The sequence below is a fragment of the Aulonocara stuartgranti genome, assembly GCF_965226115.1.
Source record: "Aulonocara stuartgranti genome assembly, chromosome: 8".
Lineage (NCBI taxonomy): Eukaryota > Metazoa > Chordata > Actinopteri > Cichliformes > Cichlidae > Aulonocara > Aulonocara stuartgranti.
This window is the reverse complement of record NC_138959.1, coordinates 23,429,229-23,445,337: the sequence shown is the minus strand read 5'-3', so window position 1 is coordinate 23,445,337 and position 16,109 is coordinate 23,429,229. Positions and strand designations below refer to the sequence as shown.

The 16,109-nt window shown below is 41.6% G+C and overlaps 1 protein-coding gene across 4 annotated transcripts in view; it reads left to right on the top strand.

Moving 5' to 3' along the window:
• cacna1g (calcium channel, voltage-dependent, T type, alpha 1G subunit) overlaps window positions 1-16,109 on the top strand; it is a 214,964-nt gene that overhangs the window by 143,841 nt on the left and 55,014 nt on the right. For 3 of the 4 annotated variants that reach the window (XM_082543655.1, XM_082543657.1, XM_082543654.1), the window contains 6 exons: window positions 287-355; window positions 3,331-3,515; window positions 14,229-14,355; window positions 15,072-15,197; window positions 15,332-15,421; window positions 15,884-16,076. In XM_082543655.1, coding sequence (XP_082399781.1) covers window positions 287-355; window positions 3,331-3,515; window positions 14,229-14,355; window positions 15,072-15,197; window positions 15,332-15,421; window positions 15,884-16,076 — 790 coding nt within the window. Of the gene's footprint in view, window positions 1-286; window positions 356-3,330; window positions 3,516-14,228; window positions 14,356-15,071; window positions 15,198-15,331; window positions 15,422-15,883; window positions 16,098-16,109 lie in introns of all 4 variants that reach the window. The other variant, XM_082543656.1, reaches the window with a different exon arrangement.

The window sequence follows — 16,109 nt, the reverse complement described above, 5'->3', positions numbered from 1 at the left end:
CAAATCAGATCCCTTGTTTCAATATTTCATGTTGTTTTAATACAAAGTAAACGTTATAATTGCCTGCCAGCTATCATTAGAGAGCGTACAATAGGGGTGTTTGCACAAACATGTTTTCAGATAGTGTATGTGGAAAGCAGCTCTCATGCATTATTCAGCTGTACACTAGTCAGCTTAGAAGCAAACAGTAAAAAAAAAAGGTGCTCAGAACATTTCATGAGAACTACCTCCGCTCAACGAAGCCTCTCTCTCACTCTCTTCTTTCCTTTTCCCTTTTGTTTGGCAGGAGCGGGTTTTCCTGACAGTGTCCAACTACATCTTCACAGCAATCTTTGTGACTGAGATGACTGTAAAGGTGAGTCACGCTGAATTGCCAACAATACCTTTTAAACTCCAGTGCAAAGTTTGTGAAAGGCTTTGCTCATTTTAGCCACTGTGTGAGAGGATGTTGCATACTCCATACTTACTTTTACCCTTTTAAAGACTCAAATATCTGCTGTTCATTCTCCCATGAAGTTATCCCTGACTCCTGTTTTTATTCACTTAGTTGATTTCAGCTCTCGTGCCTCAAAATATTTGGTAGGTCAGGTTATTTTGGTGCCGTGAAAACACTGGTTGCCTCGCATCGAGAGCGCGACTTTGCTCAACTTTGCTCTGAAGTTTAAACGAAAATGATTTGACACCCTGGTGTTTGCAAACAAAACAAAGATTTTTGCATGAGAGGAAGAAACCCAAAGCGCACTCCCAAAACCTCCAAGACACAAAGCTGTAGCGATAACAGAGTCTGCCTGATACCTGCATGTAGTGGAACGATTCCATAATAGAAAAGAAAACAGAGTGGGCATGAGGGGGAGGGAGGGGAGGGGGAGAACGAGAGAGGTGAACAGACAGTGAATGCACACCTTCTGAGGGCAGTTTCATAATGCTAAGAGGAGGATTGTCTCGCCAGTATTCAAATGGCCCAGCTTTGAATGGAGGTCCATGGCAGCGTGGGCAGGAGCTCGCGGAGGCAGAGGGGAGGAAAGTTCATCGGTGTCACTCATTCAAAGCCTCTTTCTCTATTTTCGGTCCCGGCGACTCACAAACGTTGGGGTGGCACACAAATACGCACACACAGAGCACTGGTTTTATCATCTAATGCTCAGGGAATCTGTGTGTGATGCAAAAATGTAACAGTGGCGAATGGTTAGCATGAAAGATTTTAGCATTTAAAAAATGAAACAACTATGCGTCTACTCTTTTATCTCGTGTTTCAATTATAATACTATAATAAGTCTATTGCCCCATTTCGGAGGGAGTTTTTATTTTATTTAATTTTTTAAAAGCAGCTGAACACGGAGTGGAAGCCTTTCATATTAAAAATAGATTGCATTGTTAAATATTACACATTGTATTTTTACACCTGTTGACTTCTGACAGATGTTTAGTGTGTAGTTGATGTCCCATGTTGCCCTCAGGTGACTGAGCTGTTAGCAGTTACATGAAATGCAACTGAATTTTTCATCTATACTTTTTCAGTGACTGTATTTAAATATTATATATTATATATTCATCTACTGTACATTTATTTATTTAATGAAAATGAAGCATTGTGTGAGTAAGTAAGTGCTGTGTAACTGTTTCCATAGGAATTCAGGGGGTAAGTAGCAGCCAGAATTAAGTAAGTGGCAGACTAACTGACACGTAGTCAAATGGTCTTGACTAATTGATCATCAGCAAGTGTGAGCACCTCCATAAAACCAGAAGTTTGCACATTGTTTGGCAGTTTGCACATCTGGAGGACTTAGGTCTGTGTGGTCTGTCTGTTTGAAAGGGTTATAAGGCAATTTACAAACAAGTCCATTATTCTACCGTGAGAAACATTATTCACAAGGGGAAACCATTTGAGTCAGCTGCTAATCTTCCTGGGGTAGATGTCCCAGTAAATTCATATCAAGGTTGTGCAATGCTCAGAGAAACTGAAAAAAAACCCTAAAAACTAAAAAGTCACTACATGCTTCAGTTAAATGTTAAAAGTTCATGGAAGAAGAAAATTATGGCTTGTTTAGAAGGGTTATTAGATGAAAGCCTTTTCACTCTAAAAAGACTATGGCAGCACAGCTGAGGAAAACTGCAGCTGAACAAACCAAAAGATTTCTAGAGCAATGTGTTTTGAACAGATAAGTCCAAAGTGGAAATGTTTGGCCATAATATATAGCAAAAATCAAATATTGGCACAAATGCTTCAGCTCTAAAGCACGGAGGTGGAGGGTGATGATTTGGGCTTGATTCGCAGCAACAGGACATCAACACCTTGCAGCCATTGAGTCGACCATAAACTCCTAGGACTGCCAAAGTATTCTTGGGTCAAATGCGAGGCCATGTGTTTGAGAACGAAAGCTTATAATAACAATAATAATAATAATGGATTGCATTTATGTAGCGCTTTTTGAGACCCTCAAAGCGCTTTACAATTCCACTATTCATTCACTCTCACATTCACACACTGGTGGAGGCAGCTACAGTTGTAGGCACAGCTGCCCTGGGGCAGACTGACAGAAGCGAGGCTGCCGTATCGCGCCATCGGCCCCTCTGGCCAACACCAGTAGGCGGTAGGTGAAGTGTCTTCCCCAAGGACACAACAACCAAGACAGACAGACCTGGGGATCGAACTGGCAACCTTCCGGTTACAAGATGAGCTTCCCAAACTTTATCATATAACAGCTGAAAATGTACAAGAGAACAGCTGAAAAAGAAGAGAGTCAAGTGTCGCAATGGCCTTGTCAAATCCAAATCAAAAACAAAGGCCTCTGTAGCAGCCTTTTTTAATTAATTGTCCGCTATATTGATTAGTATCGACTTATACAAACGATCTTATCGCCTCTCATCTTTTCAGTTGGAGTATTGTGAAACTGCATGATGCAAAAACTGTTGTCTTGGCCTAATTTAATAAGTTTGATCTCAGGGAATAATGTTCTGGAATGCATATCGCTTCATCAGCAGAATACGTGATGAGTGAAACCTATGGAAATAGACATGAAGTTTGGAGCGCTTGCAGCTTTTATGATCATCACTGCCACACAAACAGTCACTTCACTAAGTCAATAAGCTGGGCGTATGGGACATTAAGCACCGACTCCTAATAAATAGAACACTGGCTTGATAAACAAATTGCAGCCACAGTGACAAAAATAGATATTAAATTACTGATTCGTGTATCATTTGTCTGCCACTTATATTCATGGTGAATAATTCATTTGAACTAATATCCAAACCAAACTGGCACTCGGCAGTCTAAACTCAGTGCTTTCTGCTTTATAATAACATACTGTTGTCTTCTTTGCTGTCCAGATCGTGTCTATGGGCTTTTTTTTCGGGGACAAGGCGTACCTGAGGAGCAGCTGGAACATTCTGGACGGGATGCTCGTCATGATTTCTGTTATTGACATCCTGGTGTCTCTCATTTCCCAATCCGAAACCAAGATCCTGGGCATGCTCAGAGTGCTGAGGCTGCTGAGAACTCTGAGACCGCTACGGTAAGTGACTGAACGTCATAGATAACTTCCCCTGGGGATGGTTGTTGTTAGCATTTTATTGATAACAGCATTGACACCAATACTTCTTATCAATTCAATTCAATTTTATTTATATAGCGCCAAATCACAACAAAAGTCGCCTCAAGGCGCTTCAAATACTTCTTATCAATATACGTATTTGCTGATATTCCTGGCCTGCTGTAAAATGGATATGGGTGCTTTTGATGCATTAGCACATTTTTTTCATCTGAGCTTCACAGCAAGCTGGTATGCAGTACTGTACTTCTGGAGCAAGCAGTTGTGGTAAATGCCTTATAGTTGAGAACGTGAACAACCACAGACAATATGCAGTTGTTTATCTGTGGTTGTCAGGACTGTTGACACCAACTTTGTGTTATTTTGACTAACAACAACTCAGACTTACTTTAATGGAGATAATGAGTTTCTGTGTGGTCATGGTACTCTTGAGAGGTTGAGAAAAAGAAGGAAACTGAACTTTAGGTTTGATGTTTATCCAAGAAACTTGTCTGTGAAGGTTTTTAGTCATCCAGCTCATCGTAGTCTAAAGAGTTTGGAAAGAAAGGCATCTGGACTTCTTTAAGTTTCACCGCTCAACTGGTGGAGAGTCCCAGATTTAAAGCCCTATGGGAGTGTCGTCAAGAGGGTCATGGACCCCCTATTGATCCTCAACCTAATCACACAAGCCAAGCTGTGTAGGTCACAATCAGCCAAGGTTTTGGGTGAGTTCATTGTGAAACCTAGCCCCACCCTATCATGTGATTTACTGAGGTCAGATGGTCCAGGATGTGGGTGTTAAGGCGTCTGGGAAGGGATCTCAAAACTGGATTACAGATGGCAGACAGTTGGTGTCATAAGCCACCACCTCTGTTCAAAGATGATTGTTCACAGTGGACATAGATGGCTTTTCCACTCCTCTTTCAAACCATCTGTCTTCTCTGTCCAAAATGTGAACGTTGGCATCTTTGAAAGAGTGACCTTTGTCCTTTAGATGCAGATGGACAGCAGATTGTCCCGTCGAGATGGCTCTTCTATGCTGTGCCATGCGTTTATGAAGTGGCTGTTTGAGAAGCTTTGATAATCTCAACCAGTTGCTCTTAGAACTGAAGAAGCTTCTCGGATGAGAGGTAAAACGTCTTCAAGAAAATGAAAGAAGTCCAGACACTTTTCTTTCCAAGCTCCTTAGATCCTAGAACCTTCTTCACTTTTACAAGCAAAAGGTGGAGAGTCCAATATGTTAAACTCCAAGTGTTTTTTTTTCTATTTAGAGGTCCTGTTGATCATGTGAGCGGAAAGTGTGAAAAAAAGGGTCTACAAGCTCTTGAATCATGGGGCGTATTTCGTTTTTCACAGGACTCTATACAAGTCTGCGAAAACCTCCTTTTTCACATGACAGTATAAAATAATAATAATCAGTAGCTGGTGAGCAATGTTAAAAGACACATATAGGAAAGACTCTTAAATACAGCAAACGTAAAAGTGTTGCAAATCCTTGGTTCAATAGTTCCAGTAGTAAAAACGATATGTTTTCAAGTGTTGTCATAAATAAGTAGGAACAAACTTCCTCTCAGTCTCAGTAAGGAGATGCAAGTGTGTCAGTGTGTGTGTCTATGTGTGTATGCATTTATTTTAGCATGCATTCATGTTAATGTCAGCATGCACACAATTTCACAGTTGTGTTTATTTGAGCGGAAATAATTCAGAAATCACCGATTTGAACATCGTTTTTGTATTTTCCAAATATTTGCACTGCTTTGAGTTTTATCTATTCTGTGTGTGTGTGTGTGTGTGTGTGTGTGTGTGTGTGTGTGTGTGTGCGTGCTTGTACACATGCAGCCTCTTGGATGTCTCATCTCGTGAAGGGGAGCTCTCCAGGCTTTGCCCTCTTTTGAATATTTATCACCATTCTCGGGAAGAGCACAAAAATCAAATATTCATTTTCATCCTGCCAAATTTACCCGCTGAACAGCACTGATCTCTTTCCCCCATCCTTTTGCTTTTTTAACTTTCACCTTTGACATGAAAGTGAAATGTTTTGACGAGACTACTTTTGCTCTCCTGCGTTCAAAGCGCTACTTTCGTCTTTGACTTCGTTCTGTAATGTTTGGGTTTAATTAAACCGGGTGAATTTCCAGTTAGTTGGCCAGGTTCTGTTTTTTCATCACTTTTCTGTCACATTCCAGCCTTCAGAAGTTACTTGGTTTGGGGTTTGTTTGTAGTGTTTTCTTCATGTTCCTACATGTAGGCATCAGTAGTTTAGTAGCTACAATGCTGTTCTTTTTAAAAGAAACTATGCTCAAAACTGGATTAACCTAATGTCCACATCGTATCTGTGTTAGCAGCGTTTACTAGTATATAACAACAGTTAAGTGTCTGTTATCAGTCACTGTAAAACCTTCTACAACAGCAAAGACTGTTTTAATGCAAACTGAGGATTGTGTGGGTTGAATGAGAAATTGAGGCATAAATATAGTCCCTTTTAAACTATTGTAACAAGTAATTAACTTCTAATCTTTACTAGTTACTGGTTTGTGCATGTTCTGTTTAACGGTTACGGATGCTGCTAAAAAAAAGGCTTAAATAGATATCTCATTAACCCTCTGAGGTCTAAATTATTGGCGATGACGCCAATCCTAGCCAGAATTTGCAACTTTTGTTTTTATTAAATTGTTCACTCAAGTCTACTCGATCAGGGACAAAGGATGTAACCATTCTTACTGACACGCACTAAAAAGTGTTCCATTTATATTTGTGTTGGCTTTTTTCTGTTTGTATGAGTTATCACCAATGACAGCTTAGACAAGGGGTGGGGGAACTCCAGGCCTCAAGGGCCGGTGTCCTGCAGGTTTTAGATGTTTCCTTCATCCAAATGGCCAAAAATTACTGCTCAACATGTCATGAAGTTGCCTGGAGTTCCCCACCCCTGCCTTAGACCTTAGAGGATTCATAAGCAACTTCTTGCAAAGTGCAATCTTGTCAGCAAAACTACTGAGCTGAATTGCACTGATCTTGTTGGTGAAGTGAAGCATGGGCAGATGAAGGACCGAGTGGAATTTGGTGTGGATCCATAATTATTCTCTGCAAAAAAAAAAAAGGAAAAAGAAGAATCTAAACAGGGAATTGGCTTTTGCATTGACATTGCCATTGGCGCTGACACTGGCATTTGCATTGGCACTGGCTTTGGCAGGGGAATCACTGTGAGTGCCCTTTTAGAAAGCCCGTGATCTTCCTGTGGATAATTCATTATGGATATATGTTTGGGCTTGCAGTCACACTGTGGGATGAATTTGTAACTAATGAAATCCCTCAATGCAAAAAAATCAGTCTTTCTTCAGCCCTGGTGCTGTCTTACTGAAATGGTAATGTGACATTAAAAGTATAAGCTTGCTGTCAAATGAGTGGCTTCCTAATTAAATTTGGTGCAACTGTGACAAACTAAATGCTTGAAGAGATTCACCTGTTTCTAAATGCCGCTGAATCCTCTTTAAGTCTTCCTGTTATACGCCCTGCTTTATTTAATCCTCAGATGACAGCTGAGTTTGTATTAACAGGGCTAGCAACGGTTTTAAAGTCAGATTAGAAAAAAATATGAAACAATTACAAGAGGAAATTGGACCTATTTTGAGTCTGGGGGAAATATTTTTAGGAGCAAAGGGCAACAATTTCCTTCAGGCATGATGTCACCAGTTTGACGGAGATGCAGAATGGCAGGGAACGATGGGCAGATCTAGACTCGATACAAAGAGAGGCAGAAAGCAAAGGAGAGAGAAAAGACAGGAAGAGAAGAAGAGAATAAGAAAGAGCTGAGCTGTGGAGCTTGGTTCTCTTCTCTGCTGAGGCTGCAGATGAATTAAAGGAAAGAAATACCAAAAATCATTTTTAAGTTATTAACTTTTAATCCATAAGAAGGAGCGCAGCTTTAAAGGCTATATTAAGCTATAAGTTTGCTGCTCTGGTTTATACGGTATAGTCTGATTATAGTGTACTCTGTACTTAAAACTGTTGCTTGGAAGATGACAACACTGACTTCAGAAGCAAAACAATTATCAGCAAAAAATTGTGCTTCTTGAAGCTAGCTACTACTAAAACTAATACTGAAGTGCTAAAAGCTTAATCCAGCCTCATTGGGAAGATGCAGACGCAGAGCAGTGATGCCTGTAGCTGTGTTGGCACAGATCATTTCAAACATTAACAGGACGTTGTATGGACATCAACATTAGTTGTCAAATCATACTCCCTCACGTGTTTACTAAACAAGCTAACTAGCTAACTTTTCCTCTCTATTTAAGCAAAAAAAAAACAAATCGCATAAGATGCAGGACCACTGATAGCTGCTACATAGTGCAGACGCTGGATTATTTAGGTTGGGCAGGACCCAGGTGCAGCCATTGGAGACAGAGATAATTAACTAAAAAGCAGTTTTATTGCCAAATCTAGAGGCTCAAAGGAAATACAAAAAACAAAATTAGGTACTAGGAACCGGAAACTAGAAAACATGTAAACTACTAAAAAAAAAGGAACTCGCAGAAAAATAAAAAAAAACACACAGTATGAGCTGACGACGTGACCACGAGCAGAGGGAGACTGAGGACATAATTACAGAAAAACTGAAAAAAAGTCTACAGAGAAACAGATACGGGGACAGCAACAATGGAGACAAGAGATAAACAAACATGAAGACAAGGCTGACTAAACACAGGGGAAGACGATGCACTGAAAACTCTAAGATGACTAAGAACTGAAGGCTAACTGAAGCATACTTTATACACAACGTAAATATAACCATGAAACTATGAATCACACAGAATATTCCAACAAACAAGTCTGGAAACACAGAAAGACCCAGTATCAGGACAATTTAGTGTTATTTGTCTGAGAATGGAATAGAATACAATAGATACTTTATTGTCATTTACAACACAGAGCAATTAGTCTAGTTAGTTTAAGAACAGAGTTTCGGTGCATTGACTTGCCATCAGATTAATGTGAGATTTCAAGGTGACTTCTTGAAATTACATATTTGGAGAACAGAATAAGCACAAGAAATGTATGAATGGCTGGTAAGATTCTTAATATCAGATTTTAACTTTCAGCCAAAGTAACTGCTGAGTCCTTACTTAGGCTGTAGTGACACTAGAGAAAACAGTGGTTGGGTACCATAGTGCAACAAAAAACTATTACCACTTATGATCTTGCATAGCGTTGCTTTTAAAATGGGTTGCTTCAAAGATGGTCATCAGGACTGTGCCCACGTGCTGTCAGCTGCTATGTTCAAAGTGACTTTGATGTGTCAAAACCACAATAAAACAGCAAGAGTCAATTTGCTATCAGTAAGCAATAGAATGGTTGGGCAGTGGCGTCAATTTGGCAACTACATCGAATCAGTTTGTGGATACAGTGATTAACCATGATATATCAGTGAAAATCCAAATCTATTGATGTCTAAAATTCACATGAACCTCACAGATTTGAAACTGAAATTCAGAAAGTCCTCTAGAAGTACTGAGGTAGTTGTTGAAGGCCAGCGGTTTAACTGCAGAATGGTTGTCATGCTTGCTGCTTCAACATGTCTCTGAATACAACAAGAATACAAAGAGTCAGTAACCACATAAGTTGTGTCCCCTAGTTCAGCTCATAGGGGCAGATTGATTCAGACTGAATCAATCGGGATGACAGTGATGTGTCAGTTGGGTTAGGATCCTAAATATTTGGAAACAGGTTGCCTCCAACGCGAGAAACAAGAACAATCACCTTGTGATTGAAAGTTGTTGCCACCTGTAGGTGTTGCATCCTCAAGCTCAAGGTCACCACTTAGGTCTGGTAGCCACAACTACTTGCATTTGGTCACCGACAACAATATGAATAAATAAATGAAAATAATCAATCTCACGGGCAACCACCAATTTCTTCTTAGTCACATGGAGGTTGCTGCTCAGTTCCAGAGTTTTTTTCCTTATTTGTTCCTGTATTAAGACTGTTTTAAGTGCAGAAGCCCAACCCACCAGCTGTTCAAACCTTCTGTTTACAAGGGGCAGCCAATCAGAAGAAAACTGGCTTAAAGGGAAGGGGAAAGAAGCTAAAATGACTTGATTCCAACAGAAAATCAACTGAATAGCTGCGCCAAGCCCCGGTATGAGACAAATGATTGTTTTCCAATCATGACTCAGTGCAAAGCTACTTTAGTCGAGTCCAAGAATAAAAATATGAAGCAGGAAATGAGCACAACAGGGCCCTTTTAAAAATATTTACTAGAACATGTCATTACCATTTTGCCAGTTTGTTAAATAAAAAATTACAGCAACCGCTCAACCAGAATAATGTATGTGTAAAACTTCCAAACTGTAACATTAAATCAGTTAGTCCCCCAAATTCCCCAAACACACCAGAAAACAGGCACGGCTTCATAAAGCTACAGAATTTCCTTCAATATCAGCTTGTTATCACCCCAATTCAACTGTGGCAAACTCACACTCACTGGGTATTTTAATTAAATATGAACTCGTCTGTGTTTTCCCCTCCGGCACCGCGGTGGCACATGGGGGTTCACGCAGGCAGCATCAGAGCTGCCGACGCCGATATGAGAAGAAAACTCAATCAACAATCATTCATTTCCTTAGGGCCTAAAAAGCTGTAGCAACTTAGACGACCAAGTTTTAAGGCTACAATACTTAGTTACAATATGCACTTTGCACATCTTAAGTGCGATAAGGTGAAGCGGTTGCTCTAAACTAGCCGTGTACGTTGGATGAGTTTTACTGCAACAGGCGTTACGCAGGAGTCTGTTGCTGTTTCCTCCTCATTAGAGATATTAATGATAGCATTCATTGCACGCGCGTGTGTGTTGTGTGCGTCTGTGCATGTGACAGAATGATGCATCGGCTTTGTTTAACAGGGAGCACGCACACACCTCTGCAGTCATTCATCAAGCCCACTACCTGAGCTGAGGGCAGTCCTCGGGGAGGTCCCGCGAGTTAACACCCCCCATGTCATCGAGTGGCACTTTTATGTCACCCCACAGCACCTACAGCTCATCGACAATTAAGGTGCAACCTAGAAACCCCTACCCCAAAACCCTCTCCACGTTCATCATTAGTTATAGCTGCCACCGAGCTCCATCGCAGGCAGACCGGAGTGTCGAGGTCAGAGAGAGCCAGCAGGTTGCTTTTATCGATGAATCCCCTGCTGCGGTTGACCTCGATCGGATCAGCCTTTTGAGCACATCCGTCAGTTGATGATGATGTAATTACCTCAATGCTGGTGGCCTAATTGACTTATAACATATAATTACAAGTGCCTAACCCTGCGATGTGACATGTCACTGTCTTTCTTTTGCATTTCCGTAAGCACAATGAGAGATTGGGCTGAAGCGATGATGAGGAACGCCAGCTGGGGGAGAAGAAAATTCACAGAGCTAGGTGGAGTGACAGGCAAAGTTCTGACCAAAAAAAAAGTGAGAAAAAAAGCAAGAAAAGAAGAGCTGCCTCATTTTTTATTCCCTCTGTATTCCTGCAACTCACCAGCCCTCCTCTCCTCCCTCTGTTCCCTATTTCTATCTCTCGGCGTCGCTTAATTACACCCAGTGTTTGCACTGTGGGAGTACGGCTGCCACTTATTGCCCTACTTGTTGTTCCCTTTACTCCGTGTGAGGAATAAGCTGGTGGTGGAAGAAGAGGAAGTGGGAGAGAGAGAGATGGGTGGTGCATGTGTGCAGGTGGTGAGGATCGTGGCACGCTCCTCATTGTGCGGTGCAAAACAAGGACACCGCCATGAAATTATGCAGAAGGTAGATCAGACAAAGCAAACTTCTTTCTCTCCTTCTGCTCTCTCCATTCAGCTTCCCCTCATCCTCCTTTTTGTGCCATATGCAAATAGACATAACGGAGAGAAGCCCACTGCAGCGTGTCCTTCATGTACCGCATCATCAGAGTATATTGACTTAGAGTGAGAGCCTCGTCTCTCCATAGTTTCTCTCCTTAATAAGCCTTTTCACTTCAGCGTACTTGTTAGAGTTTGGTTTGAAAGGACGTGAAAAGGTACAGAGGCTCGTCTGAGGTGTTCATATGCGACTCAGCAGTGTGCGGGAACTACAGCAAACTGGTCAAAAATGTTCAATTATTCAGGCTACTCAACACACAACCACTTGAATAGGTCGGTTATGTGTATTTCAAAATAGACGTGTCTTTTCAGAGATCTGAACGTTATGAGTTGTCTGTCCTTCCATGGTAAATGGACTTTTCTTCTACTTGAAGGGTGCACCCTACTCTCTGCCTATGACAGGTGGGATAGGTTCCAGCCCTGCCTCGTGACCCTGAATTAGATTATTGGAAGAAAATGGTTGGATGGTGCTTGGAAGTGTTATTTACACTTAGTTAAGTTTTAAAAAGTTGAAAAGAACTAAGCTAATATTATGCAAGTAACTTAACGTCTTTTCTTCGGCTGAACGTCTAATATTTACTAAATACTGAGGGCTAAACTGTTTCCCCACAGTCCATCTCTCTCCTGGCACTAGCAGCAGCAGTGTGTCTAAAGCACTGCGCAGTTAGAGCTGAAGCTACATGACACACAGCTGCCACACAGCATGCAGTATTGTTGGGTGGATGCTAGTCTGTTAACTCCTGAAAGCAATGACTCTTAACAACTTTTCTGGTGGAAACCAAGCATTGCTCTGTGTCCTATTCAGTTTAGTAAAACTGTAGTAAAAAGTTAATAAAGTCACTTGGTAAATTTAAGTAGGTAAATGGAATAAGTTTAATCAAATGTTTTAAAATCCACCATGAAAAGAAATATGAGTAAAACCTGGACGTCATTTGGTCTTTTTTTTTTTTTTTTTTTTACCAGAAATGACTACAGACTGAAACTGGACTTTGATCAGTGTCATTGCCAAGGGACTGAATGCAAACATGCTGTCAAAGAACAGGAGAATGACTCCCTGGAGACATTCACAGTTGCACTCCTTGAGTACTAGTGCCCTCTATAGGCCAGATGTGGAGCCTCAGCCTATTATGGCAGTGAGTCAAACACATTGGAGCCACTTTGGTCCTGAGCACATTACAGTATTTTGGACTCTCACAGAGACTGAACCACTAAATATTAAGACCAAATGTGAACAGGACCTGGGGTGTTCTTTTGAAGATGGTGAGTGGAAACCACAATGTGAGGGAGCACTACCAGCCACCACAAGGTTTTTCACTTTTAACAACAGTGTCTATTTACACCAGAAAGACACCAAAGACAAATAAATCAATTTCAAATTTTTGCCCTAGATGCAAAGTTATAGCCAATAACATGTAAAAATTCAAACATTGCAAAGAGATTCTTAAAGAGATTCTCAGATTTGAGATCCCTCGCTCTGCTAGATTAACCTTTTTTAGACAACACGTCCCATTTCCTGTTTGCCTAAAGAAAGAATCTGCTGTGAATACTGGCAATAAATATGTCTACGCTGATTAAAGCAATCTCCTCTGACATGTTTTGAGGCTGTGACATCGATTGGTTTCTGTACTCACATGTTGAAGCTTCAACATTTGGTTGTTGCCATGTTTGTTTATTTGCATCCAGACGCAGCCATGTTTAGACTACAGTGTGGAGCACAAAGGTGCTAATGCAAACAAGTTTCTTTAGCATGCTATAGCCATAATCTTTATAGTTGTAACTCACAGATATACTGTTTAACTCGGTGAAAATGAAGCACAAGCCTGCTGGGTAGTCTTTAATACAAATCATGCCTTCTTATTTTGTCAGATTAGAAATATACTCCAAGAGGCGCTGATAATAGAAAACGAATGGAGAAGTTCAGTTTAGTGAAGTAGCTGAGGTTAAGCCTTATACCACATCTAATAGCTACACCTGTCTTCCCTAACTTTAGACCAAATGGCACATACACACACAAATGGTTGAAACATTCAATAAACAAATAGTTAAAATAGCAAAAAGCAGTGAAGTGCAGGCAGGAAAAAAAGGGCAGCCACTGACTTGTAATTCTCTGATCAGGGCTATTGATCACTGCGACCTTGGTCAGTCTTGGCTCCTTATTATCTCATGTCTTCTCTTAATGTGCTATCGACTGTTCTATCACTCAATTGTCAGCCTGGAGAAAAACATACAGTGTAGACAAAGACAAATAGACAGTGGCAGAGAAGATTATCGCCTCAGCGGCTTTGGCTGCTGAGAAACTGTGTGGCAGTTTGTTTTTTAATCACCTGATCACCTCATATGTTTAGTGCTTGCTTGAAGAGAAAGCCCGTGCAGGCGAGCGCGTTACCCGTTAGGTTCCGTGTAGTATCTGTGTATTGAGTTTCTCCCTGTCAGAGAAGCACAGCTGCTGTGCAGTGCAGTGCCAGGTGCCCTGCTGGTGCTAATGAACCATCCTCATCAGTCCAGTAGCTTAATTAGAAGACTCTGTTTCTTTGACTGCAATAAGCAAAGAGATGTGTTTTTAAAGAAAAGAAAAGAGGGAGCAAATGAGAGACACAGCAAATAAACAAACTGCGATGGAGGGAGGGGCTGCGTGCGTGTCTAAAAGTGCCTGAAGTGAAGGCCTGGGGGGTAGGGGGCATGATGAGGTTGCGGGTTGGATCGCTGCAGGCATCCATTCTCCATCTGGTGTGGGCTGCACAGTAACTGACCTAAGAGTGTCCTGCACAAACCCCCACACACACATAGTGCACTAATGCCTCATTGTGTGCCATGTTCCAGCGTGATCAGCAGAGCCCCGGGCCTGAAGCTGGTGGTAGAGACCCTGATGTCGTCCCTGAAGCCCATCGGCAACATCGTGGTCATCTGCTGTGCCTTCTTCATTATCTTTGGCATCCTGGGAGTACAGGTGAGAGGGGAGGGGGAAATGGAGAGTATACGCACAGACCTAATGAGAAGACTCTGTAAGCCTGCTTGAGCAATTTGACATGTGATTTAATGCTCGCGCAGGTCTCCACCCTCTCCCGAACCACCTTGGGTGTATGTACATCTGGAAGGGCTATCAGAAAAACAGCTATTTTTTTATGCACTGTCCGACTTATAACTCATAGGCCTGGACGCTTATGTATGCTTATGTGGCCGCAATGAGTTTTCATGGCTAACAGCCCAAGGATCAATCCATACCAACAAGCTCTGTGGCCTTGGTGTAGTTCCAACTCCTGTTTGTCTGCCATCAGGACATTAATGTCCTTTAACCATCTGTCCAAGTAAAGTAAGGTCATAAAGGGTTAATGGCTGTTATGACACCATGAGGCAGCAGTTGGAATATTCACTCATGAAGTGCAGAATTCAATCTCCAGTGTTCCCAACGCTACCGATCCATATGTTGTCGCTCAGTGTCGATGTGCTTTTAGAGCTTTTTATAGCTTCAGTAAAGAGCATACACACTTTGCAAAGTCCCATATCACCCTAAATCGTGTAATATGAAACACATACTCTCAGGGTTGAACTAAAGCTTTCAAAACCTGGAGTCCAATCACAGCAGGGTCACCTATAAGCCATACAAACTTAACAGTGTTTTTGTGGTGGTTCAAATGTATGTGTGTGTGTGTGTTTTCTCCTCAGCTTTTCAAGGGAAAATTCTTCATTTGTCAAGGAGAGGATGTAAGGAACATCACCAATAAGTCAGACTGCTTGCAAGCCAGCTATAAGTGGGTCAGACACAAGTACAACTTTGACAACCTAGGACAAGTAAGACATTCGAAATGTCAAGATTCCTGATGGACAGATGCATGAATAAAAAAAACTGATGATGCTGATCACGTTTTTCAACGATTTTTAACTTTAGTCCGTGTTTACGTTTCAACCCTGTCATCCTTTCTCAGGCCTTGATGTCTCTCTTTGTGCTGGCGTCAAAAGATGGATGGGTCGACATTATGTACGATGGGCTTGATGCTGTGGGAGTTGACCAACAGGTAAATGTTAAATTGCGCACACAAAATGTTGGCAAGTCCCTTGGCTGTTCAATATAATTTCTGGATTTCGTCTAATACAGCCGTACCTGGCAGGCAGTCATTACTTAGAATGAGTGATGAAGACTTCTTAATGTAAAAAAAAAAAATCCTCCACATAGAGCTAAAAGAAGATTGATGTTTCCGTCTGCAGCAAGAGCCCTGCACAGAACAGAGCAGGCAGCAATGACAATAGAATAAGACACTGAAGACGTCAGATACAGTATGAAAGGAGGAGGTTGCAAAGCAGGTTGCAGCTACAAAGCACTTGTGAGTAAGGTAAAGCAGCTTTGCTAGTTCGATTACCTGGGCCATCAGCTGACGTGGGCGGGCATCAACATCAGCTGATCTAACCTGATTGTGTCTGACCCGGGTTTGCAGCCAGCCTGAATTAACGTCCTTCCTGATTTTTCTGTTGTTTTTCAGCCTATAATGAACTACAACCCATGGATGTTGCTCTACTTCATCTCCTTCCTCCTGATCGTCGCCTTCTTCGTGCTCAACATGTTTGTAGGCGTGGTGGTGGAGAACTTCCATAAATGCCGGCGCCACCAGGAGGCCGAGGAGGCCAAACGCAGGGAGGAGAAGAGACTGAAACGCATGGAGAAAAAGAGACGGAGTAAGGAGAAGGAGCTGGCTGGTCGGTAGTCTT